The sequence below is a fragment of the Amphiura filiformis genome, chromosome 13, assembly GCF_039555335.1.
Source record: "Amphiura filiformis chromosome 13, Afil_fr2py, whole genome shotgun sequence".
Taxonomy (NCBI): Eukaryota; Metazoa; Echinodermata; class Ophiuroidea; order Amphilepidida; family Amphiuridae; genus Amphiura; species Amphiura filiformis.
The window spans coordinates 43,016,244-43,040,914 of NC_092640.1; the positions used below are offsets into that span (position 1 = coordinate 43,016,244).

The window sequence follows — 24,671 nt, forward strand, 5'->3', positions numbered from 1 at the left end:
GGTTCGAGTCTCCGTGTGGCTGAATTTTCTTTTTTTTTTTTTTCTCTTTTCTCATTTTTACTTCCTTTCTTTCCTCTTTTCTTTCTCCTTTCTTTTATCATTTCTTTTTTTTTCATTTCTTTCATTTCTTTCTTTCTTTCTTTTCGTTCATTTTCTTTCTCTCTCTTTCTTTCTCTTTTTCATTATTTCTTTATTCTTTCTTGCTCCTTTCTTTTTAGTTTTATTTGATTGATTCGCTGAGTGCAGTGAATCGTGATTGATTGTTTTTCACTTTGTAGGCCTGCTAAGTCTGTCTTGTTGATTTTCATCCCAAATTCGATTTACAAATAATTGCTTTTTGATATTGTAGTTGTTGCCTACCCTTACATTGTAATCATGGGAATATCAGCATTGATTTCATCAAAGATATAAAGGCTATAAATTCAAAATCAACACATTTTCCAGGGCGTAGCTTGACGAAGTGCCCCAATCAATTTTAAAATTTATAAAATCCTTGTGAAAATTGCCGAAAACTGCTTGTGCCGCCCCCCCGGCATCCGAGCTCCGGGCACGAGCTAAGCCAAGTTTCATAGCCTTTTCATGTCTTGACCGTGGATCGATATTCTATTGTAAGTAGGCCTACGTCCCGGTACGCTTGTTCATTTTCTGTATGGCTGTTTCTGTTATGAACTTACGCCCTCTGAAATCAAGCGCATGAAAAACTCTCAGCTAACCTTAATGCCACGATTTCCGTCAAATTTTGATTTTGTTATTCTTTATTCAAAATGTTGAAATAATATTAGGAATAACTGACGAGAAGGGTCGGTTGCTGTCCATTTTAGGTTGAAATAACAAGGTAAAGTGACAGAAACCCCGCTGGTTATTTTAGCCATTTAACACACAGTTCTATGGAGGACATCATAATTTTTAATATGTCAAACTTTGCTCTGCTGACCTACAAAGACAACAAATTTGGCCGATTCCATTTAGGTGCAAGTTGAGCTAGGAATGAGAGCAAAAAGTAGGAAGTCGCCACGGTACTTTCCATGGAAACTTTTACCAAACCGGCAAAGTCTCCACGGCAGGGTTGCCAAAACTTTTCAGCCCAAGTCGCGGGTATTAGCTGTGAAATGTCGCCCAAATAGCCAAAAAATCGCCCAAAATTTTAAAGTCGATTTAGGGGGGGTTCTACACCCCCGTTTTATTTTGAAATTTTGGAAAATGTTGAAATAAATTCTAAAAAAACAACAAAAACTGAAAAAATTGGAAAAAAAAAAAAAAAAAAAAAAAAGCTGAAGATAAATTTAAAGTCGATTTGAGGGGGTTCTACACCCCCCTTTATTTTGGAAGTTTTGGGAAAAGCTGAAATAAATTATAAAAAACTAACAAAAAATGAAAAAGTTATAAAAAAAAGAAAAATTAAAAAGACGGCTGGGGGGTTCTACACCCTTTCTTTCTATTTTTTTTAATGCTGAAATAAATTTTAAAAACTAACAAAAACTGATTTGTTTTGTTATAGGCTTAGGCCTACTACTGTAAGGAAAATTTATTTGTGGAAATAATTATTGAAATAAATTAAAAGTAAAAAAAATAAAATTGAAGAAAAAAAAAATGTTTAAACTGCAAATTGAAATAATGAAAAATTAACAAACATTTTCAAAAATTTAAGAAAAAAATAAACTGCAAGGAAAATAAAATGTTGACTTTTGACGGGGTTCTGCACTATCTTTTTAATTTTGGGGAAATGCTGAAACAAATTATAAACAAACGAACAAAAATTATTTTTTTTAAATACCAGGAAAACGAACACATTTATTAATAGACATGCCATTCATTGCAATATAGGGGGAGGGGTAGGCCTACAAAAATTTCCCTTCAGCTGAGTGATAACAAAGTGTGCATGTACTATTTTTAATCAAATTCAAAACGGCTGGTACTTTTGATCATCATGCCGTTTCAAAAGAAAATGTGCGGTATCGGTACTAGGTGTTTACCACTAAGAAGCAACTTAAGTCGTCTTAAACCACTTGTGAGTATTTAGATGGGAATATTCTAAGGATAATCCTCCAGCTCAAGTGGTCTTTAGCAACAACATGTGATGCGATTAACCAGCCCCTCCTGTGCGTGCCATTGTTATGGGAAGCACACTGACCACAGAATGTTTTGTAACTAGTTGCTTATTGAATTACCTGTTTGGTGCTTTTGTTGAATGACCATTGAAAGAATTGGCAATCATGATCAAAAAATAAGTTTTGAAGTCGGCTTTGTCACAAATCGCCCAACATTTAATACATTTCGCGGGTGAGATTTTCAAAGTAGCCCAAATGTCGCGAAATCGCGGGAGCACTTTCTTTGTCGCGGGACGGAAGTTGAAAATCGCCCAATTGGGCGCCCAAATCGCGGGTTTGGCAACCCTGCGAGTCCACGGAAGAAAAATCAAAAATCACAAAGTCACCAGGGATATCGATCGTGAAGTTCGCTATGGTGTCTTTTGAAATGTCCACGGAAACTATTACCAAACAGGCAAAGTCACCACACTTATCGATCGCTATTTGCATAACAATGAAACAGGAAACGGGGGTGCTGGATGAGCTGACCTTTGACTGTTGTCAGTCACAAGCAAAATCGTTGTTTTGAACTGAGTCTGAAAGCCGAAAGGTGCGCTACTGTCTTGATCAACATTAGATTTTGGTAAAATATACTCTCGAAATTTGTTTATAATAAAGAAAGAAGCAATCAAGCATGCCTTTGACTCTGCCTACCCGGCAAAAGAAACGTAAAAGACTTGTGTGTCATTGTTTGTCTCCCTTTTTTTTATTTGCAAAATACGACACTTTAAAAATAGTAGGCCCTATTTTGTTTAAAATGTTTGCATCAAGTTTTCAAAAACTGAGACTAGTACACTACCCAACAAACACACTTTTACAAAAACGTTTAAAGCCATAATGTACGATCTTATAATATGAAATTGGTTAATGTTTTTCAAACCCGATTTTTTTTTTTTGCATATTTGTAATGTTTACACATATGTCCCAACTTGCACCTAATTGGAATCAGCCAAATTTGTTGTCTTTGTAGGTCAACAGAGCAAAGTTCGACATATTATCATAGTTTAAAAATTATGATAATATAGGTTTTCCTGGCCAATTTCGCAACTTGTGCGTTCGATTTAATAAAAGTGTCATTCGTTTTCGCGCAAGATTGAATGATCGCAACGAATCCCGATTTCTTTTTCGCATTATGAGCAATCAATTTCATTTTAGTTCAATCAAATTAATGTATGATCAGAACAATTCATTATTGTGAATTCAATTTCGTTCTCGAATGTTTCAATTTCACCATTAGACGTCTAATTTAAAGAAATAGGCAATCAATTTCGCCAAAGATGCACGGGGGACTGCGAAACGTTGTTAATCCTATTTTCAATTTCATGCATTGACAATCTAATTAGCGAAAAGGAATTCAATTTGAAATTATGCGCATTTTCAAGTATACTGACATAGGCCTATAGGCCCTACGTCTACGTTGCAGCAGAAAAAAGTGAGTAGGCCTAGCCCTATGTAACACAGAATAAACACACACATGTTTTAATGGGTAATGCTTGTAATGAGAAGTATACTTTAGGTACAGTGTTCATTTACAAACACATTTAATGATTGCAAATTCGAATACGAATGTAACATGTTAATATTGTTTTAAACACATGAAACGCATTAAAATATGTTTAAAACGTCGCTTAACACGTTCCGGTGTTAGCAATATTAACACTTTAACATGTCAGTTAATCCAGTAGGCGTAGCGTCATAGGGGCACGGGCGGGGTGGGGGGGCACGTGCCCCCAATCGATCTGAAATTTTAAAAAATCCCACAGGAAAATTGGCGAAAATGGCTTCTGCCCCCCCCCCCCCTCAATCAGACCGGTGCCCCCAATCATGGTCGGTGCCCCCGAATAAAAATTAATAAAATAACATGTCAGTTAATCCAGTGGCGTAGCGTCATAGGGGCACGATCTGAAATTTTTTTTAAATCCCACAGGAAAATGGCCGAAAAACGGCTTGTGCCCCCAATCAGACCCGGTGTCTCCCCCTTCATGGTCGGTGCCCCCCGAATAAAAATTAATAAAATATTATACAATAGGCCTATAGTTCAGATTTTCATGATGAAATGGACACCAAATGGGTCTAATTAAACATAAACAGGTTGTGATGTGAAGGATATGTTTATAAGTCGACTGCAAAATATGCTTACCCAGCAAACACAAAACGTTTTCGTCATCATTCGCAAAAAGGTTATAAAAGGTTGTCAAAAACGTTTAAATGTCGGGTTATATAAAGGGTATATTAAGAGTATAAAACGTTTTCATAACCTTAAAAACATTTTTTATAATCTACTGCTCAGCAAACGAAAATGTTTTACAGAAAACGTTTAAATGTCGGGTTATATAAAGGGTGTAAAAACGTTTTAATAACATTCCAAAAACATTCTTGAAAACTTGCTACAAAACATTCTAAACAGAATGTTATTTTGGGGTTGAAAAAATATTTTGCGAAAAATGTTTGCCCTAAATATTTTCAATAACGTTTTAAAAACGTTTTCATGACCTTTACATAACCCGACATTTAAATGTTATTAAAGGTTTTGAATAAAACATTTTAAGAACATTTCTGTGTTTCCTGGGTTCAAATATTTTAACATAATGTTTTTTAAGTATTGACACAATATTTTGCAAAATGCAAAAAAGTTTTCAATCACATTTTTTGAAAACATTTAAGAATATTGTTGTAGTGTGTTTTCATACAAAACGTTTTAAAACGTTATCATAACCTTTATATAACCCGACATTTTAATGTTATTAAAACGTTTTTACCTGAACCAAAAGCCAAAATATAACTTATTTAAAACGTTTTTAAAACGTTTTTGTGTTTGCTAGGTAGCTATTTAATTTCTGGATGTTGTTTTGACTGTGTTCATTCAGTTTTTATTCTTATACGATACATATTATACAATTAAAAATACGAAGATTTAAAAAAGACCTATCGTAAGAAGAAGTAGCATTAACTTAAAGGAAGAGTTTCATTATATTTTTATAATTTATATGATTAACTAGACTGAGCTTGATTGCACTTTGGGACATACATCACTTTATGGTTTCTGAACTAAACCGGGGAAATGCTTTTAAATATTATAATTAGTTATAATTCATTTTCTTTTTACTAGGCCTATGCATACGGCAATTGTAAACATTACTTAAAAATATGTTTTCCCTTCACATTTAATATAGCAACGTGCTTGTTTGAACAATGTTGACGATACATGTATCTAATGTTCAATATCAGTTCGGGGGCACTGCTAATTCAAAGACGTCTCTGATATCAAAGACTCTTCAGTGCCGAGTCACCTGACAGTATCATAATTCAAAGACGTCTCATAAATCACATACTCCCTAGTCTCAAAACCCAGCCGCAAACGATATTGTGAACGTGAACTGGCGCAACGGAATAATTTTGCGAGTAGGCCTAATCAGCATGATCACAGGGTTGTAGCTAGCCCAAGTGCCTGCTAGCTCCTGCTAATTTTACTATCCAATTTATTAATTAAATCGCGGGCTCAGGATACACTCTTTCTAGTGAACGTGAGAAATCGGAGAATGTAAAAAAATGTTTTTCTTTTTCATAATTGAGCTTAAATGCTGCAGAATAACTTTGCTCCCTCGACGACATTTTGCAGACTTTCAATTCTCCGGACACATCAAAACTGTTTATTGGTTATTTTCGGAGCATATATTTTTTTACAGATTTCCAACTGAGCCGCGAATTCTAGTTTTAGGCTTAGGGGAAACTGGGGTAGTTGTGGCCCCCCTTTTGCATTTTTACCATGTAATTCTTTAAGTATGAACTGGAGAAGTAAAATTTCTGCATGAGTGGATAGAGGCAATGGGTACCTATAAGATGTGATAAATATAATTGGAAAATATATTGCAATTTGCATAATAATTAACATGTTTTAGGGGCCACAATTACCCCAAGCAGGGTAATTGTGGCCCTGAACAAAAAACTGAATAAAGAATTTAAAGAGTATTGTGAATCCAGTTCTTCCTGATAACTATTAATAACATGTTTTACAGTCATTGCGATAATTCTAGGCCATTTGGACTGGTTTATTTACCAGAAAAGGGCATTTTAAGGCATTTTGTAAAATACTTGTTATTATGCTAATTTTTGCATGCCGAAACTGCGGCCGGATCTGACTGTTCATTATACTTCCTTGTTTTGACTTGAAAACATACTAAATATGTCTTTTTTGTTTCAATAATGACCCCAAATGGCTCATTTGATTAACATATAACAGATTAATGACCAAAATAGCTTTTTAGGGGATCAGATGCAAGTAATTTGCTTAAGACATGAACAGGGGCCACATTTATCCCAAGCCGGGTATTACATAATATGCAAATTTAGCTCATTAAATAAATATTTTGTTTATAAAATTGTTATATCAATGGGAACTGTTATGATTACCTTTCATGTCAAACACATACAAAATAGTCAGTGATACAACCAATAAGTACCACCCCTATGAATAAAAAGCGGACTTGCCACTTTTTAGAGCCATTTGCGATGTCGCTCCGCTAATTAGACCCCCCTCATAACAATTTTAATGCTATTTGAATATATGTTTTCACCAAACAGTAACATAAAGACCACTCTTTCATACAATACAAAGTTAAGTCACCTAGACCAATGCTTATAGTATAAAGACACCCTGATAAAGACAAAGGGCCACAATTACCCCAGGGCCACAATTACCCCAGTCTCCGCCTATATTTAACACTCGTGCTCAATAATTCCTTCAATTCAGCCTAAGTTTAGGCTTTTCTGTTTTGCCTGAGGGGATGTGCTATAATAGGCCTATAGTCATTATATCTATGAAAGATAGGCCTATAATTCCTAACAAATTTCCTGCGGACCTGACTTCTGCATGGGTATGAACCTGCTCAATAAGGCCTATATGGATAAATGCAAGTTAGCCTTTTCTTTTTTGACGGAGAAGGGTGCCTGAGGGGGATGTGCTCCCTCAGAAGTTGGAGAATTGTTTTCAAAAAGTTATGAAAGGCACAATAAAGTCATTTGGTGTAAAAGTTTACACTTATTATTCGTATTATTTTGGGCATAACAGATTTCAACGGACCCGACTTGTGAGGGAATATTATCCTCAAACTAAAAGCCAATTGGTGCATCATTTTGCATTAGGCCCCTATTATTAACTTATTTTTCCGACCATCATGATTAAGCATAGCCTATAGGCCATATAACCATGTCATGATAATGCATAATATGTAGCCTATTTTAGAATGGATTTCCAGTGGATGCGACTTCCCGTCACAAATTTCAAGCATGAACATAATTATGATGCGCAATGACTCAGAACGTAGGCCAACTCTTCCTCGTTTCTTCTTGTTTTCTTCCTTGTTTTCTTTCCACTTTTCCCCTTTCGTTTGCCTAAAATCCCCGGATATTGAAATGAGCCTGGGTGGCTGTGGCACAACAAAATTTTCAACCAGTTTTGCTAATATTTTGTCCTGATTTTTGTAACATTTTCGTTCCGGTATTATTGGCAGTTATTTTATATATGTTTTCAGTTGTCGGGTTATTTCTTTCAATTTTTGGGAAATCAGACCGAAAAAGTAGACCTTTTTCTTTTCCCTCCCTTTTCCGCCCTTCAATTTTTGTAGGGGGCACTATACTGCCCCACTGGCTATGCCCAGGCCCGTACGCAGAGTGGGGCCGTGCGGTGAGGCAAAAGTCCTCAAAAAAATCCTAATTTACGACCGTAGTGAGCAAAAAAATATGTTTTTTATGCTTTTTAGTCAAAAAAGGTCCAAAGTTTGTGAAGAAGGTCCACTTTTTACAAAATCGCCCCTGATGGAAAAAAAAAACACTTTTTCAAAATCAGCACCCCGCAAAAAAAACGGGCCTGGCTATGCCACTGCTCTATCACTCCCCTTCCTCTCCCTCCCTTTCCCTTCTCTCTTTCTCTCTCTGTCTCCCTCATTTTTTTTTTTTTTTCCCGGGGCTGCAGGCCCCAAAGCCCCACTCCCTGGGCAGTGGGCACGCGCCTGGTTTACCGTAATTTGTTGATCTATTTTGAGCCACCTAATCATAGCATAACCCTACCCCTATCAATAAAATACAAGTGTCCATATTTCTCCGAATTCATCACATGCACGTGTGCAAGAGTCAGGCCACGAGGTTAGGCCTGAACGTTTCCGTAGGCATGGTAGGGGCCTACCATTTTTCAAGTCATTTTTGAATATATTTTTCAAAAGTTGCCGCCACAATGCGTGCCAAAAATCGCTCCCCTCCCCGTCGTTGACTGGCCAAAATTCATTGTTCCCTCCTTTTTTGCCTTGCCAAAATATTCACTCCCCATGACTTGGGATTTTTGTTACTTCAAAACGTTGGATATGGCTCGATTTTGCCAATCGAAGTGTTTCTGGGACCATTTGTCAGAATTTGCACAGATAGATATGATGTTTGCACAGGCAGATATTTGCTAAACATAGGAAAGCATATTCCGATACAGTCACCTTCTTTCCGATATGCTGCATCTAGCCCCAAACTGTAAAAAAAGCACGACGTATGTGATATCACAGACCCCCGTATGTGAAATCACTGACCCGTCTTTGATATCAGAGACGTCTTTGAATTAGCAGTGCCCCCGAACTGATATAAACACGATAAATAGCATTTTTATATTTGAACCATTGTAAAATATTTAAGAACTTCTGGATTTTGCGAATTCGATTGAACATTTTCCCATTTTGTTTCCGCATATATGAATTTGAATTTCCAACTAGGCTCTGAATTCAAGGCCACGTGAATTTGGCTGCACAAATTGCGAAATTTGCTGCAAAATGTGCGAAATTGGGTGCACTATTTAGAATTTTGAATGCGTATTAATGAAATAGATTGCACATTTGCTAAATTGAAATCGAGAATGTAAGCGTTCATTCAATTTCGCGCGAAAAGGAATGACACTTATACTAAACTGAACGACCAAAGTTTGAAATTGGACGGGAAAACCTATATATGTCCTCCCATAGAACTGCATGTTAAATGGCCAAAATAACCAGTGGGGTTTGTTTCACTTTACCTTGTTATTGGTACCTTGTCCTAAAATGGACAGCACCCCTTAGCGTTAGTTATTACTAATATTATATCAACATTTTGAATAAAGAATAACCAAATCAAAATTTGACGGAAATCGTACATTAAGGGTGGGGTATGAACGTTTGGACAGTATTTATTGTGGGACATTAGAGCACATCAGACATATCGAATTGCATTCTGAATACGAAGAATGTCCTTCTGATATCAAAAATTTTGATTTTTTGAAATTCGCAATGGATAATACATATTTTATGGCAAATAATTAAAAATTGATATTTTTGATATTTAACAGTACTCGAAGTAAACTTTATAAATCTGATGATTCTTACTTAAAGTATATGTAGGTGGGATGAAAAACCGATGATCAATTGACAATTTTGACCTTTCGTATTGAAGATATGGATTTTTTTTCCAAAACACCAAAAAAAAATAGGTCTTTTTTCTAATGATTTAGTAATGTCCACATCTCACTTTGTATTACATTTTCATGTCATAATTTGTATTATTATATTATATTATATTATATTATATTATATTATATTATATTATATTATATTATATTATATTATATTATATTATTATCATTAGTAGGCCTAATAGTATTATAATTATTCTTATTATATGTATATTATAGCCTATGGAGGATAAAGTGGTCGTTGGTCAGAATCAAGAATGTGTGACGTGATTCAGTATGCAAATTTTATATTGTATGCATAAACAATAGCAACAATAGGAGGATATAATTCGATTATCAATAATATATATTGTTTGGTTCATATCTACTGATATAAGAGCTTTTAACTATAGAGTATCATGATTTGAAGTGGTCGGAAACCAGGAAATTTGATCAACTTGACCAAGGTAATCAGCTCATAAGCACAAATAATAGCAACAATAGCGGGGTATAATTCGATTATCAATAATTTTCATTAATATTGTTTGGTTCATATCTACTGAAATAATTGGCACTAAATAATAGAGGATAATTATTTGAAGTGGTCGGAATCCAGGAAGTATGATCAACTTGACCAATGTGATCGGCTCATGTGCAAAATAAATGTCCTATTGTACACGCAAACAATGGGAACAATTGGGGGATATAATTCGATGAAGATAATTAGGCCTATATGATATGATAATATGCATGCAAACTATAGGATAGTCTTTTACGACATTGAACTTCTAGACGGCGTACCAAAAACTTCTCTAATTATTCATTCATTCATCTTTATTTCATTCAAATATAAAATATAACAGCACAACAATTAAACACATACATTGAATGAGGAGGTTCTCGGAAGGCCGGATCTGGGTCGGATGGCCTGTATTAAGAACCCCCTGTCCTAACAACAACAAAAAGTTTCAAAATAACAACACTTGAACAACAAAATATACCGCATAATGTCAATACACAACCCACCCCCCTCATTTACCCTATTCAAATATGCACTGCATACATGAATAGAAAATAATGATTTACAATATCTTGGTGTAGATTATTCATCCAACAGTAGTGAAAAATATTATTTTATATATTCACTCTAGTAATAATACTTTGCTACGTTGCGTCCGATCAGATGCCTGATGAAATCCGAAGTTTTCAGACGCAACACAAGCAAAGTGAGCTGCAAATTTTATAGTTTCAGTATTAGATCGAATTTATAAAATAATTAGTGCAACCAGCATTACGATTTCCAACAAGCGTTTCAAAGCGACTGGGTTGATAGACTACCGTGGCTACTTTTACAAAAATAGGGAAGTCACCATGTCTACTTTTACCAAAATGACAAAGTCGCAATGGGTGTAAAATAATGTAAAGTGAGCTCAAACTCTATTTTTCTGAATTCTGTGCTCAAAATCAAAAGCTAATTAGGCCCTACATTGAAGATATAGTTGATGAACGTGGGGGTCTGCAGGTATACATGTGTGGGGTGTGTGGGTGTTTGTTGTTAGTGTGAATATACATGCTTACTCCAAAAAAGTTGAGACCATTGTATACCACCAGAAACCCTCATCAGTGCTATCTACTGTAGATAGCATGCTACACACACACAAACACCCCCCCCTACATGTGCTATCTCAGTATGAATCATGTTGTGTACCATGCTTATATAGAAAATTATAATATACGAGTGTGTATATTATGCCCTAGGCCCAGCATCTACAGCATGCAGTTCAATTGCGGTACCTCTTCAGGTTCGTATATAACTTATAGGTCTTTTGGTGTCAAGTTGATCGCTAATCTTAAGGGGCACTTCGTAATCAACATCATCATCCCCATCTTCTTGCTCCAAAAGATGGTATATAGATGGTTTTAATTATGTATCATGGTATATATGTAGGCCTACTATCATGCTTATAGAAAATTAGGCTATAATATGCGAGTGTGTATAGGCCCTATAGACCCAGTGTTCACGTCACAGCATGCATTTTAAGTGCTCAATTGCGGTAGGCCCACCACTCTAAGTTCACTATATGATTTTTAGGTCTTTTGGTGTCAAGTTTTAACTTGATTGACTATATTAAAATAGTAAATCTTAAAAGGGCACTTCGTAATCACTGACATGCCCGTCTTGCTCCACAATAGGCCTACCATCAGAAATAAGGAGTCATAGTTTTGTGCATGGACACGTGTATTATAATTAAAATACCTTAATTGTATGTCATGTGTGTAGGCCTAACATGCTATATATGACGGGTCAGGTATGATAGGATGCTATCTACCAAGATCGCACAGAAATAATGGCATCATAATTATATAAACTGCATTATTATTTATGTATCATACCAATAGACCTATGCAGTATATAATATAATACCGCGCCGTAATATCATGCTATCTACAGTAGATAGCACTATGATGTGTCTCATGATACCGGTATAGTCATGCTATATAGGCCTAGCTATAGCTGCAGGCCTATGTAGCACAGTCATGACAGTTCTTTGAGTACAACTTTGTAAACAAGCGATCTGCTGGACACTAGGCATATAGTCATGATAATACGGTACTATCAACTGCATGATAATATTAATCATTACTATAGGCGGTTACCCATATTTGGCGGTTCTCGGCCGGGCGCGATTATCTGGCTGATGGTGACTGTAGGCTACCTACCCACTAAGTTTCATGCCCAATATGACAGTTTTTACTCATTTGACCTCAGAGACCCTGGTGACCACAAAATGACCTAGGCCTACCACAAATTTGGCTCTAAATGTTGACTGTAGGGCCTACCCACCAAGTTTCATGCCCATATGACAGTTTTTATTAATTTGACCTCAGATGACCCCTGGGTGACCTCGGATGACTCCAAAATGACCTTTTGAAATTTTGGCTCTAAATGTTGATTGTACCCACCAAGTTTCATGCCCATACGACAGTTTTTACTAATTTGACCTCAGATGACTCGTGGGCGACCTCGGATGACCAAAAAATGACCTTCCCAAAATTTGGCTTTAAATGTTGACTGTACCTACCAAGTTTCATACCCATATGACAGTTTTTAGTCATTTGACCTCAGATGGCCCCTGGGAGGAGGTCCCGGGGTCGGATGACTTAACGAACATAAACCTCTTCTTGCCAGGACAGAACTACACCCACCCACCGAGTTTGAGCCCCGTAGGACCTACGACGGCCTCACACCAGCAGTTACAGACAAACAGACAAAACCTAACTTTGGGCACTTTTCAGAGTTTTTAAACCACTGCTTCCAAACAAAACCCATTACATTTCTAATTATCTCTTTTTTATGACATTAGGGTTCCCTTCTACACCTTGAAGTTGAAAAAGATTTTTTAACAATTTTGCAAGGGTGCCCTAGGGGTTAAAAATAACCTGACCAAATAACCCCGCATTTGGGGCAACTTTGGTCAGAGTATTACATTCCATGAAGAAAAAAAAAATCAAAAAAATTGATATTCGCTGTATATGGGCAAGTTGTTATTTTTGTGACATTTAACCCTTGCAAAATTAATCAAGCACACATCCTTGCTCACAAATATCGATTTTTATTTTTTCTGAAAAAAATGTAAAAAAAATGCTCATTTTTGGTCAAAAATTTCGAGGAAATTGGACATGAGCGACTATTATTTCTTCCAAACATATTTCTTAACAAATTGATACCAAATATGACTAAAAACAATATTGCTGTACGAATATATGGCCATTTGAAAAAATATATTTGACCGACCAAAGTTACCCCGCTGACTGAAGTTACCCCATTTTACGGTACTCGTCGATACTCGATAGAGCGCAAAATAAATAACTTAGAAAATGTTCTTGATGTCCTTTAACATGTTTCCATAGTTAGCCATGGATCTATTCTGTAGAACTGGCCGGTGACTAAGTCCGCTTTATTGGGTGATCTATATCGAGTATCAACGAGTATTAAATGACACCATACAAACGTTGTTGTCCAATTCCTTAAGGGGGTACTACACCCCTCGATAAATTTGAGCCTATTTTTGCATTTTTCTCTAAAACTAATAACACACTGGTAACAAAAGTTATGTATATTATAGGGCAAGGAATCCAATTACTACACTGGAATTTCAGTGACCCAAGACAAGCGGTTCGTTATTTATGATAAGAAATAAGGTACCGATAGGATGTACCTCATTTCCTATCATATATACTTAACCGCTTGTCTTGAGTCACTGAAATTTCAGTGTAGTAATTGGATTCCTTGCCCCAATAATATACATAATTTTTGTTACCAGTGTGTTATTATTTTTTCAGAAAAATGCAAAAATAGTCACAAATTTACCACAGGTGTAGTACCCCTTAAACCTAAACTCATCCCAAAAAGAAAGTATCCAGTTTAATTTTGGTCCATAAGTCAAAGAAGGGTGTTAAATCAAGACCTACCAAAAGTATGTTATAGATAAATTTATGCCGCACAGTTTGATACCTCATTTGTCCAAATCGATGGAGAGATTAATGACACAATGACTATTTGAATGCAATCACCTCAATTATAAAAGTTGCAGTAATTGCTATTGATTTGGTCCTGCTACTCAATATTCATTTTGTTTTACTGCGAGCATGTGCCGCAGATGTCTGGCAGTCATTGATGGACAGCAGGAGGACATATCAGATATTGACAGTCCCTCATTTCAAATATATAGTTTTGGTTTCTCTTTTGTTCAGAAACCAAAAATCAAGGGATTAAAAAGTAGAGCTGATCTGATCTGCAATCATAACACTATTATGCATGCTGGGAGGACACAGTATAGGGTATATAACCAGAAGTATACAATAGCCTATTGTGCTAACATAATTATTATCATGATTGATATCGGAAATCTATCCCGCGGACGACAGTTGATGCTCTCTGTCGAAGGTAGGTGGCATATTACACTCACGAGTTCTAGGCCTAGAAATCATATACATGCGCGTATACTGAAGGATGGGGTGGGGTGGGGAATTTGTTTGTTTGTATGAAACATAAACGATGCATGGAGATGATTTGATTATGAATTAGTTTATTATCCCCGGAAGCACAACCCATACCTCTTTAAGAGGGGGCTCCCTCCCTATATAACCACCTATTTCCTAAATTACCCTTTCCCCTCCTCCTCCCCTACATTCGATATCTTCATCTCGAGCTCTCCTCCCCTTCTCTTTCACTTCCAATGCTCTCTCTCTCATATGTTTCTCTCTCTCTCCCGGCCCATATCCCCTTGCCCTCCACCACCCCCCCACACACACACACCCCAATCTTCTCCCCTCTATCTTCTACTTTTTGCAGTAAAAATTGCTTCAGTAAAAGTCATTAGGTTATTAGAGGTCATATAATGGCCTTCCATCGATTCTGGTACATGGGATTAAGGACATGAATCGATTTTGTTTATAGCACCTATACAATTACAGTAGTGGACCCTTTTGTAATGTCGAATGCAAATATTTCGATGGTCTATATATTTTCACAGTGAAATCAGCTTAGGCTATTTCGTAGTCTCAAGCCAATGCTTTCAAACTAAATCAATGCTTGTTATACCGCCCTCATACCAGGTAGTAAATTTAACTAAAATGACATAGTCTCCATAAAAGCTTCCACGGAATATAAAACATAAATGGCAAAGACGCCATGGAAACTTCTACAGAAATAGCTAAGTCGCCACGAGAGTGATCACGCGTATGAGGGCGGTATAACAAGTCCATTTTATTTTACGCCGCGCCATGGTAGGGCCCTAACGCCATGGTGACTTTGTCATTTTTGTAAAAGTAGACACGGTAGTCTATTGACCCAGTCGCTTAAAACATATTAAAATCGTAATACTGGTTGCTCATAGTCTTCAACATTCAAGAAAATAATGTGTTATTAAAATAAATAGTCTGAAGATAAGCCGGGCCGGGCCTGAAGATAAATAGTAACACATAATTAACAAAAATTGTTAAGTTAATACATGTATAAACTTTAGGGACTTAATATTGGCAACATTTTCAACTTGAAAGGGATATAGGCCTACGGTAGGCCTACTCTTATTTGAGTAGATATGAAGCGAACAATAGTATTATTATATATTATATTGACAATCGAATTATATCCTCCTGTCGTTTACATTGCATACAATATAAATGATATTTGCATGATACTTAATTATAATTATCCTCATGCTTTGTCTTCGTGATGAATCAGTTAGTGCTATCATGAATACGCCTAATATAGGCCTACGTTTGGAAGATGTGTGATATAGCATGACAAGACCTGTGTTTATAATAAACCGACTATAAAGTAGGGCCATATGGCCTATATAATATTGAAATAAACTCATCCCAAAAAGAAAGTATCCAGTTTGATTTTGGTCTATAAGTCAAAGATGGGATCTTAAATCAAGACCTACCAAAAGTATGTTACAGATAAACTTATTGCGTACATTTTGATACATCATTTGTCCAAATCGATGCAGAATTGATGACACAATGACCTTTTGAATGCACCTACCCAGGATTTTAAAGTTGCAGTAATTCCTATTGATGTCGCTTTCCTGCCTCTCAAGATTCTTCATAAAAAGGTACACCATATCAGAGACGGACTAAGACTGTTCGACTTCACTTCATGTGTTTTATTGAATACAGATACTCTTTTACTCATTCCTCAATGTTTTACCCTTCACACTTCACTGTCAATATCTGATATGTCCTCCTGCTGTCCATCAATGACTGCCAGACATCTGCGGCACATGCTCGCAGTAAAACAAAATGAATATTGAGTAGCAGGACCAAATCAATAGCAATTACTGCAACTTTTATAATTGAGGTGATTGCATTCAAATAGTCATTGTGTCATTAATCTCTCCATCGATTTGGACAAATGAGGTATCAAACTGTGCGGCATAAATTTATCTATAACATACTTTTGGTAGGTCTTGATTTAACACCCCTTCTTTGACTTATGGACCAAAATTAAACTGGATACTTTCTTTTTGGGATGAGTTTAGGTTTAAGGAATTGGACAACAACGTTTGTATGGTGTCATTTAATACTCGTTGATACTCGATATAGATCACCCAATAAAGCGGACTTAGTCACCGGCCAGTTCTACAGAATAGATCCATGGCTAACTATGGAAACATGTTAAAGGACATCAAGAACATTTTCTAAGTTATTTATTTTGCGCTCTATCGAGTATCGACGAGTACCGTAAAATGGGGTAACTTCAGTCAGCGGGGTAACTTTGGTCGGTCAAATATATTTTTTCAAATGGCCATATATTCGTACAGCAATATTGTTTTTAGTCATATTTGGTATCAATTTGTTAAGAAATATGTTTGGAAGAAATAATAGTCGCTCATGTCCAATTTCCTCGAAATTAACAAAAAAATTGGGATTTTGACCAAAATGAGCATTTTTTACATTTTTTCAGAAAAATAAAAATCGATATTTGTGAGCAAGGATGTGTGCTTGATTAATTTTGCAAGGGGTTAAATGCCGGGGTTAAATGTCACAAAAAATAACAACTTGCCCATATACAGCGAATATCAATTTTTTTGATTTTTTTTTCTTCATGGAATGTAATACTCTGACCAAAGTTGCCCCAAATGCGGGGTTATTTGGTCAGGTTATTTTTAACCCCTAGGGCACCCTTGCAAAATTGTTAAAAAATCTTTTTCAACTTCAAGGTGTAGAAGGGAACCCTAATGTCATAAAAAAGAGATAATTAGAAATGTAATGGGTTTTGTTTGGAAGCAGTGGTTTAAAAACTCTGAAAAGTGCCCAAAGTTAGGTTTTGTCTGTTTGTCTGTAACTGCTGGTGTGAGGCCGTCGTAGGTCCTACGGGGCTCAAACTCGGTGGGTGGGTGTAGTTCTGTCCTGGCAAGAAGAGGTTTATGTTCGTTAAGTCATCTGACCCCGGGGCCTCCTCCCAGGGGCCATCTGAGGTCAAATGACTAAAAACTGTCATATGGGTATGAAACTTGGTAGGTACAGTCAACATTTAAAGCCAAATTTTGGGAAGGTCATTTTTTGGTCATCCGAGGTCGCCCACGAGTCATCTGAGGTCAAATTAGTAAAAACTGTCGTATGGGCATGAAACTTGGTGGGTACAATCAACATTTAGAGCCAAAATTTCAAAAGGTCATTTTGGAGTCATCCGAGGTCACCCAGGGGTCATCTGAGGTCAAATTAATAAAAACTGTCATATGGGCATGAAACTTGGTGGGTAGGCCCTACAGTCAACATTTAGAGCCAAATTTGTGGTAGGCCTAGGTCATTTTGTGGTCACCAGGGGTCTCTGAGGTCAAATGAGTAAAAACTGTCATATTGGGCATGAAACTTAGTGGGTAGGTAGCCTACAGTCACCATCAGCCAGATAATCGCGCCCGGCCGAGAACCGCCAAATATGGGTAACCGCCTATAGTAATGATTAATATTATCATGCAGTTGATAGTACCGTATTATCATGACTATATGCCTAGTGTCAAGCAGATCGCTTGTTTACAAAGTTGTACTCAAAGAACTGTCATGACTGTGCTACATAGGCCTGCAGCTATAGCTAGGCTATATAGCATGACTATACCGGTATCATGAGACACATCATAGTGCTATCTACTGTAGATAGCATGATATTACAACGCGGTATTATATTATATACTGCATAGGTCTATTGGTATGATACATAAATAATAATGCAGTTTATATAATTATGATGCCATTATTTCTGTGCGATCTTGGTAGATAGCATGCTATCATACCTGACCCGTCATATATAGCATGTTAGGCCTACACACATGACATACAATTAAGGTATTTTAATTATAATACACGTGTCCATGCACAAAACTATGACTCCTTATTTCTGATGGTAGGCCTATTGTGGAGCAAGACGGGCATGTCAGTGATTACGAAGTGCCCTTTTAAGATTTACTATTTTAATATAGTCAATCAAGTTAAAACTTGACACCAAAAGACCTAAAAATCATATAGTGAACTTAGAGTGGTGGGCCTACCGCAATTGAGCACTTAAAATGCATGCTGTGACGTGAACACTGGGTCTATAGGGCCTATACACACTCGCATATTATAGCCTAATTTTCTATAAGCATGATAGTAGGCCTACATATATACCATGATACATAATTAAAACCATCTATATACCATCTTTTGGAGCAAGAAGATGGGGATGATGATGTTGATTACGAAGTGCCCCTTAAGATTAGCGATCAACTTGACACCAAAAGACCTATAAGTTATATACGAACCTGAAGAGGTACCGCAATTGAACTGCATGCTGTAGATGCTGGGCCTAGGGCATAATATACACACTCGTATATTATAATTTTCTATATAAGCATGGTACACAACATGATTCATACTGAGATAGCACATGTAGGGGGGGGTGTTTGTGTGTGTGTAGCATGCTATCTACAGTAGATGATGATGAGGGTTTCTGGTGGTATACAATGGTCTCAACTTTTTTGGAGTAAGCATGTATATTCACACTAACAACAAACACCCACACACCCCACACATGTATACCTGCAGACCCCCACGTTCATCAACTATATCTTCAATGTAGCTTTTATGTAGGGCCTAATTAGCTTTTGATTTTGAGCACAGAATTCAGAAAAATAGAGTTTGAGCTCACTTTACATTATTTTACACCCATTGCGACTTTGTCATTTTGGTAAAAGTAGACATGGTGACTTCCCTATTTTTGTAAAAGGAGCCACGGTAGTCTATCAACCCAGTCGCTTTGAAACGCTTGTTGGAAATCGTAATGCTGGTTGCACTAATTATTTTATAAATTCGATCTAATACTGAAACTATAAAATTTGCAGCTCACTTTGCTTGTGTTGCGTCTGAAAACTTCGGATTTCATCAGGCATCTGATCGGACGCAACGTAGCAAAGTATTATTACTAGAGTGAATATATAAAATAATATTTTTCACTACTGTTGGATGAATAATCTACACCAAGATATTGTAAATCATTATTTTCTATTCATGTATGCAGTGCATATTTGAATAGGGTAAATGAGGGGGGTGGGTTGTGTAATGACATTATGCGGTATATTTTGTTGTTCAAGTGTTGTTATTTTGAAACTTTTTGTTGTTGTTAGGACAGGGGGTTCTTAATACAGGCCATCCGACCCAGATCCGGCCTTCCGAGAACCTCCTCATTCAATGTATGTGTTTAATTGTTGTGCTGTTATATTTTATATTTGAATGAAATAAAGATGAATGAATGAATAATTAGAGAAGTTTTTGGTTCGCCGTCTACAAGTTCGATGTCGTAAAAGCCTATCCTATAGTTTGCATGCATATTATCATATCATATAGGCCTAATTATCTTCATCGAATTATATCCCCCAATTGTTCCCATTGTTTGCGTGTACAATAGGACATTTATTTTGCACATGAGCCGATCACATTGGTCAAGTTGATCATACTTCCTGGATTCCGACCACTTCAAATAATTATCCTCTATTATTTAGTGCCAATTATTTCAGTAGATATGAACCAAACAATATTAATGAAAATTATTGATAATCGAATTATACCCCGCTATTGTTGCTATTATTTGTGCTTATGAGCTGATTACCTTGGTCAAGTTGATCAAATTTCCTGGTTTCCGACCACTTCAAATCATGATACTCTATAGTTAAAAGCTCTTATATCAGTAGACATGAACCAAACAATATATATTATTGATAATCGAATTATATCCTCCTATTGTTGCTATTGTTTATGCATACAATATAAAATTTGCATACTGAATCACGTCACACATTCTTGATTCTGACCAACGACCACTTTATCCTCCATAGGCTATAATATACATATAATAAGAATAATTATAATACTATTAGGCCTACTAATGATAATAATATAATATAATATAATATAATATAATATAATATAATATAATACAATATAATATAATATAATATAATATAATATAATATAATATAATATAATATAATATAATAATACAAATTATGACATGAAAATGTAATACAAAGTGAGATGTGGACATTACTAAATCATTAGAAAAAAGACCTATTTTTTTGGTGTTTTGGAAAAAAAAATCCATATCTTCAATACGAAAGGTCAAAATTGTCAATTGATCATCGGTTTTTCATCCCACCTACATATACTTTAAGTAAGAATCATCAGATTTATAAAGTTTACTTCGAGTACTGTTAAATATCAAAAATATCAATTTTAATTATTTGCCATAAAATATGTATTATCCATTGCGAATTTCAAAAAATCAAAATTATTTGATATCAGAAGGACATTCTTCGTATTCAGAATCCAATTCGATATGTCTGATATGCTCTAATGTCCCACAATAAATACTGTCCAAACGTTCATACCCCACCCCTTAATGTACGATTTCCGTCAAATTTTGATTTGGTTATTCTTTATTCAAAATATAATTTGGAGTTTTCATATTACAAAACCAAACTTTTGAACACTGACCTGACAGTTTCGTATGTCTTGGACGACATACTTCCTCAGAGTGATTGGTATCCCATCATCCTCTTAGCTGCTGGTAACACAGCTCCATCCCCAGGGGGCGTGGTCTTGAGGAGAGGGTCATACACGTGACTGAGATGATATGCCCCCTCGTCTCTGTTCATGACGGCAGGACCTCTCTTGCGAATCCATATTGATTCTCTGATGAAGCGAGTACTCGCATCACACTCCTTCTGTAACACTTTTGTATCGTCCCAGTTTATTACATGGTTCTGTTGAATAGCATGATCTGCTATGGCTGACTTGCTTTGTTCTGTGACCGACTCTTTTCTGGTCTGGCGCGTAAAGTTCTTTTTGCTCCTTTCCAATTTTTCTGTTTCTTTCTGATGTTCCTTCAGCCGGGTGTTCAATTTTCGGCCGGTTTCTCCCACGTAGGTGCTGTCACAGTTTTGGCAAGGTATTTCATAGATACAGTCCGTTTTATCAAGCGAATCTATTTTGTCCTTCGGGTGCACCAAAAGCTTCCTCAATGAGGTATTCGGCTTCATGGCGGTGGCAATGTTGTGCTTCCTAAACACCCGATTGGCTCTCTCAGCCACACCTTCCACGTATGGTATAACTACCAAACCCTTGGTTTGTTGCGACGGGTCTTTGGTTTTAGTTTTGGAGGATTTAGCAGGTTTGTCTCTGATCTTCTTTTTGACAGATTCAACAGTCCACTCTGGGTAGCCGCACATCTTCAATGCCTTCTTGATGTTGTCTTCCTCTTTTTGCCTGTCTTCTGGTTCTGTGACGATCTTGTCCATTCTATCAAGTAATGTGCGAACTATCCCCAGCTTGTGATATATGGGGTGGTGGGAGCTAAAGTTGAGATACTGGTCCGTGTGGGTCGCCTTACGGTAAACCAGTAATTTGACTGAGCCATCCTCTTTTCTGACGATGAGTGTGTCTAAGAACGGGATGCGACCCTGCTCTTCCTTCTCGTAGGTGAACTTTATACTGTCTGTTGGATCAGTGTTATTGAGATGGTCTGTGAGGTTGTCAACTTGATTGTCTTTCACTATTTCAAGGATGTCGTCGACATACCTCTTCCACAGCCTAGGCTTACACTCTATGGGGGCTGTAGCGATGGCTTGCTCTTCTAAGAATTCCATATACAAATTGGCTGTGATTGGAGACACAGGGCTGCCCATGGCTGCACCAAATAATTGTCTGTATATCTTGCCCCTAAACGCGAAGTATGTTGTGGTAAGCACAAAAGCAAGGAGTTCCATAACATCTTCAACTGAGAGCAGAGTTCTTTGTTTAAGAGACTTGTCTTTCTGCAGTCGTTGTTTGATGACCTCGAGCGATTTATCCACCGGCGTATTGGTGAAGAGCGACACAACGTCGTGAGAATTAAAAATCTCCCCCTCCTCTATGTACACCTGAGCTAAATCTTCGGCAAGCTGTTTGGAGTTCTTTACATGGTGTTCCGTCTGTCCAACAAGGGGGGCTAAGATGTCTGCTAGCGCTCTGGATGTGTTGTAGCTGATCGAACCAGTGTAATCCACTATAGGTCTCACTTTGTTGCCTTCCTTGTGGATCTTGGGTGTTCCGTAGATTCTTGGCACATTTTCTGCTGTCGGAAACAGATGGTCATACTGCGATTTGGTGATCTTCTCTTCCTTCTTTAACCTACTTAAAATGCCTACAAGTTGACGTTTGTAGCGAGGGGTGGGATCACGATCAAGTAGTTCGTAAGTCTTTTCATCGCTAAGCATGCCTTGTAATTTTTGATCATACTCATCAGCCTGCATAACAACAGTTGCTTTGCCTTTGTCAGCCGGGAGCACTATGATGGACTTCTCTTTACGTAGCTCATGAATCGCCTGTCTTTCCTCTTTAGTAATGTTCTGTTTGGGTATTTTTGCACTGCGTAGAACACCTGCCATCTCCGATCTCAGTACAGCTGCTTCGCTGCTGGGTAGTTTTCTACATGCTAGCTCCGTCGCGACGATGTATTCCTCATGTGGTAACACAGCCGGCGAGGGTGCAAAATTCAGCCCCTTGGCGAGTACGGACTTTTGCGGTTGAGTAAGCTTATATTTGGACAGATTGACGACCCATTTTTTTAGTTGTTCTCCTCCTAGCTCCGGGTTTTCTGCTGTATTCCTACGATTATTTATCGGGGAGCGAGATTTCTCTATCAGCCGATCCAACTTTTGTGTATGACGCCATTTTGTTTTCTGAAATTCATTCTCAGTTTTCCGGGTCACATGATCAGTCACCTGATTTTTGATGTCGTCGGTAACCCGGGAAGAAATGTCATTTTCTAGACGCGATTTCTGCTGTTTAAAATCATTAATCCGGTTGTTGGTTACTCGGATCCGTTCCCGGAGAAGCTGATGTTGTGCTTTTTCTATTATTTCTCTGGCTCGGTTCGTCTTGATCGGACATTTCAATCTGAGGCTCCGTGGTGTGATACGCAATTCTTTACAGCGGAGTGTGAATACGAGGTGGTTTCTGTGACGGGCGATCTTTTTCCCTACACCTTCTAAGTCACGTACGATTTTCACGGTGTTTTGTCCATAATTACTTCTTAAACTTGTGAAGAGATTCATCAGGTTTGTAGATAATTATAATTTGACCCTTCATATTACAAGACCAAACTTTTGAATGGAGCTGACCTGACAGTTTCGGATGTCTTGGACGATACTTCCTCAGAGGATTGTATCCCATCATCCTCTTAGCTGCTGAAACTCCATCCCCAGGGGCGTCAGTGTTCATACAAAGTTTGGTTTTGTAATATGAAAACTCCAAATTATAATTATCTACAAACCTGATGAATCTCTTCACAAGTTTATTCAAAATGTTGATATAATATTAGTAATAACTAACGCTAAGGGGTGCTGTCCATTTTAGGACAAGGTACCAATAACAAGGTAAAGTGAAACAAACCCCACTGGTTATTTTGGCCATTTAACATGCAGTTCTATGGGAGGACATATATATATTATCATAATTTTTAAACTATGATAATATGTCGAACTTTGCTCTGTTGACCTACAAAGACAACAAATTTGGCTGATTCCAATTAGGTGCAAGTTGGGACATATGTGTAAACATTACAAATATGCAAAAAAAAAATCGGGTTTGAAAAAAATTAACCAATTTCATATTATAAGATCGTACATTATGGCTTTAAACGTTTTTGTAAAAGTGTGTTTGTTGGGTAGTGTACTAGTCTCAGTTTTTGAAAACTTGATGCAAACATTTTAAACAAAATAGGGCCTACTATTTTTAAAGTGTCGTATTTTGCAAATAAAAAAAAGGGAGACAAACAATGACACACAAGTCTTTTACGTTTCTTTTGCCGGGTAGGCAGAGTCAAAGGCATGCTTGATTGCTTCTTTCTTTATTATAAACAAATTTCGAGAGTATATTTTACCAAAATCTAATGTTGATCAAGACAGTAGCGCACCTTTCGGCTTTCAGTTCAAAACAACGATTTTGCTTGTGACTGACAACAGTCAAAGGTCAGCTCATCCAGCACCCCCGTTTCCTGTTTCATTGTTATGCAAATAGCGATCGATAAGTGTGGTGACTTTGCCTGT

At 36.9% G+C, this 24,671-nt stretch overlaps 1 protein-coding gene across 1 annotated transcript; it reads right to left on the reverse strand.

The window, feature by feature from the left end:
- Positions 1-20,370: 20,370 nt before the first annotated feature.
- Positions 20,371-23,678, reverse strand: LOC140167681 (uncharacterized). The gene is made up of 2 exons (XM_072190981.1): positions 21,342-23,678; positions 20,371-20,421 (listed from the first exon to the last, which is right to left on the reverse strand). The coding sequence occupies exons 1-2, from the start codon at positions 23,676-23,678 to the stop codon at positions 20,371-20,373; spliced, it is 2,388 nt and encodes a 795-aa protein (XP_072047082.1).
- Between the last annotated feature and the right edge of the window lie 993 nt (positions 23,679-24,671).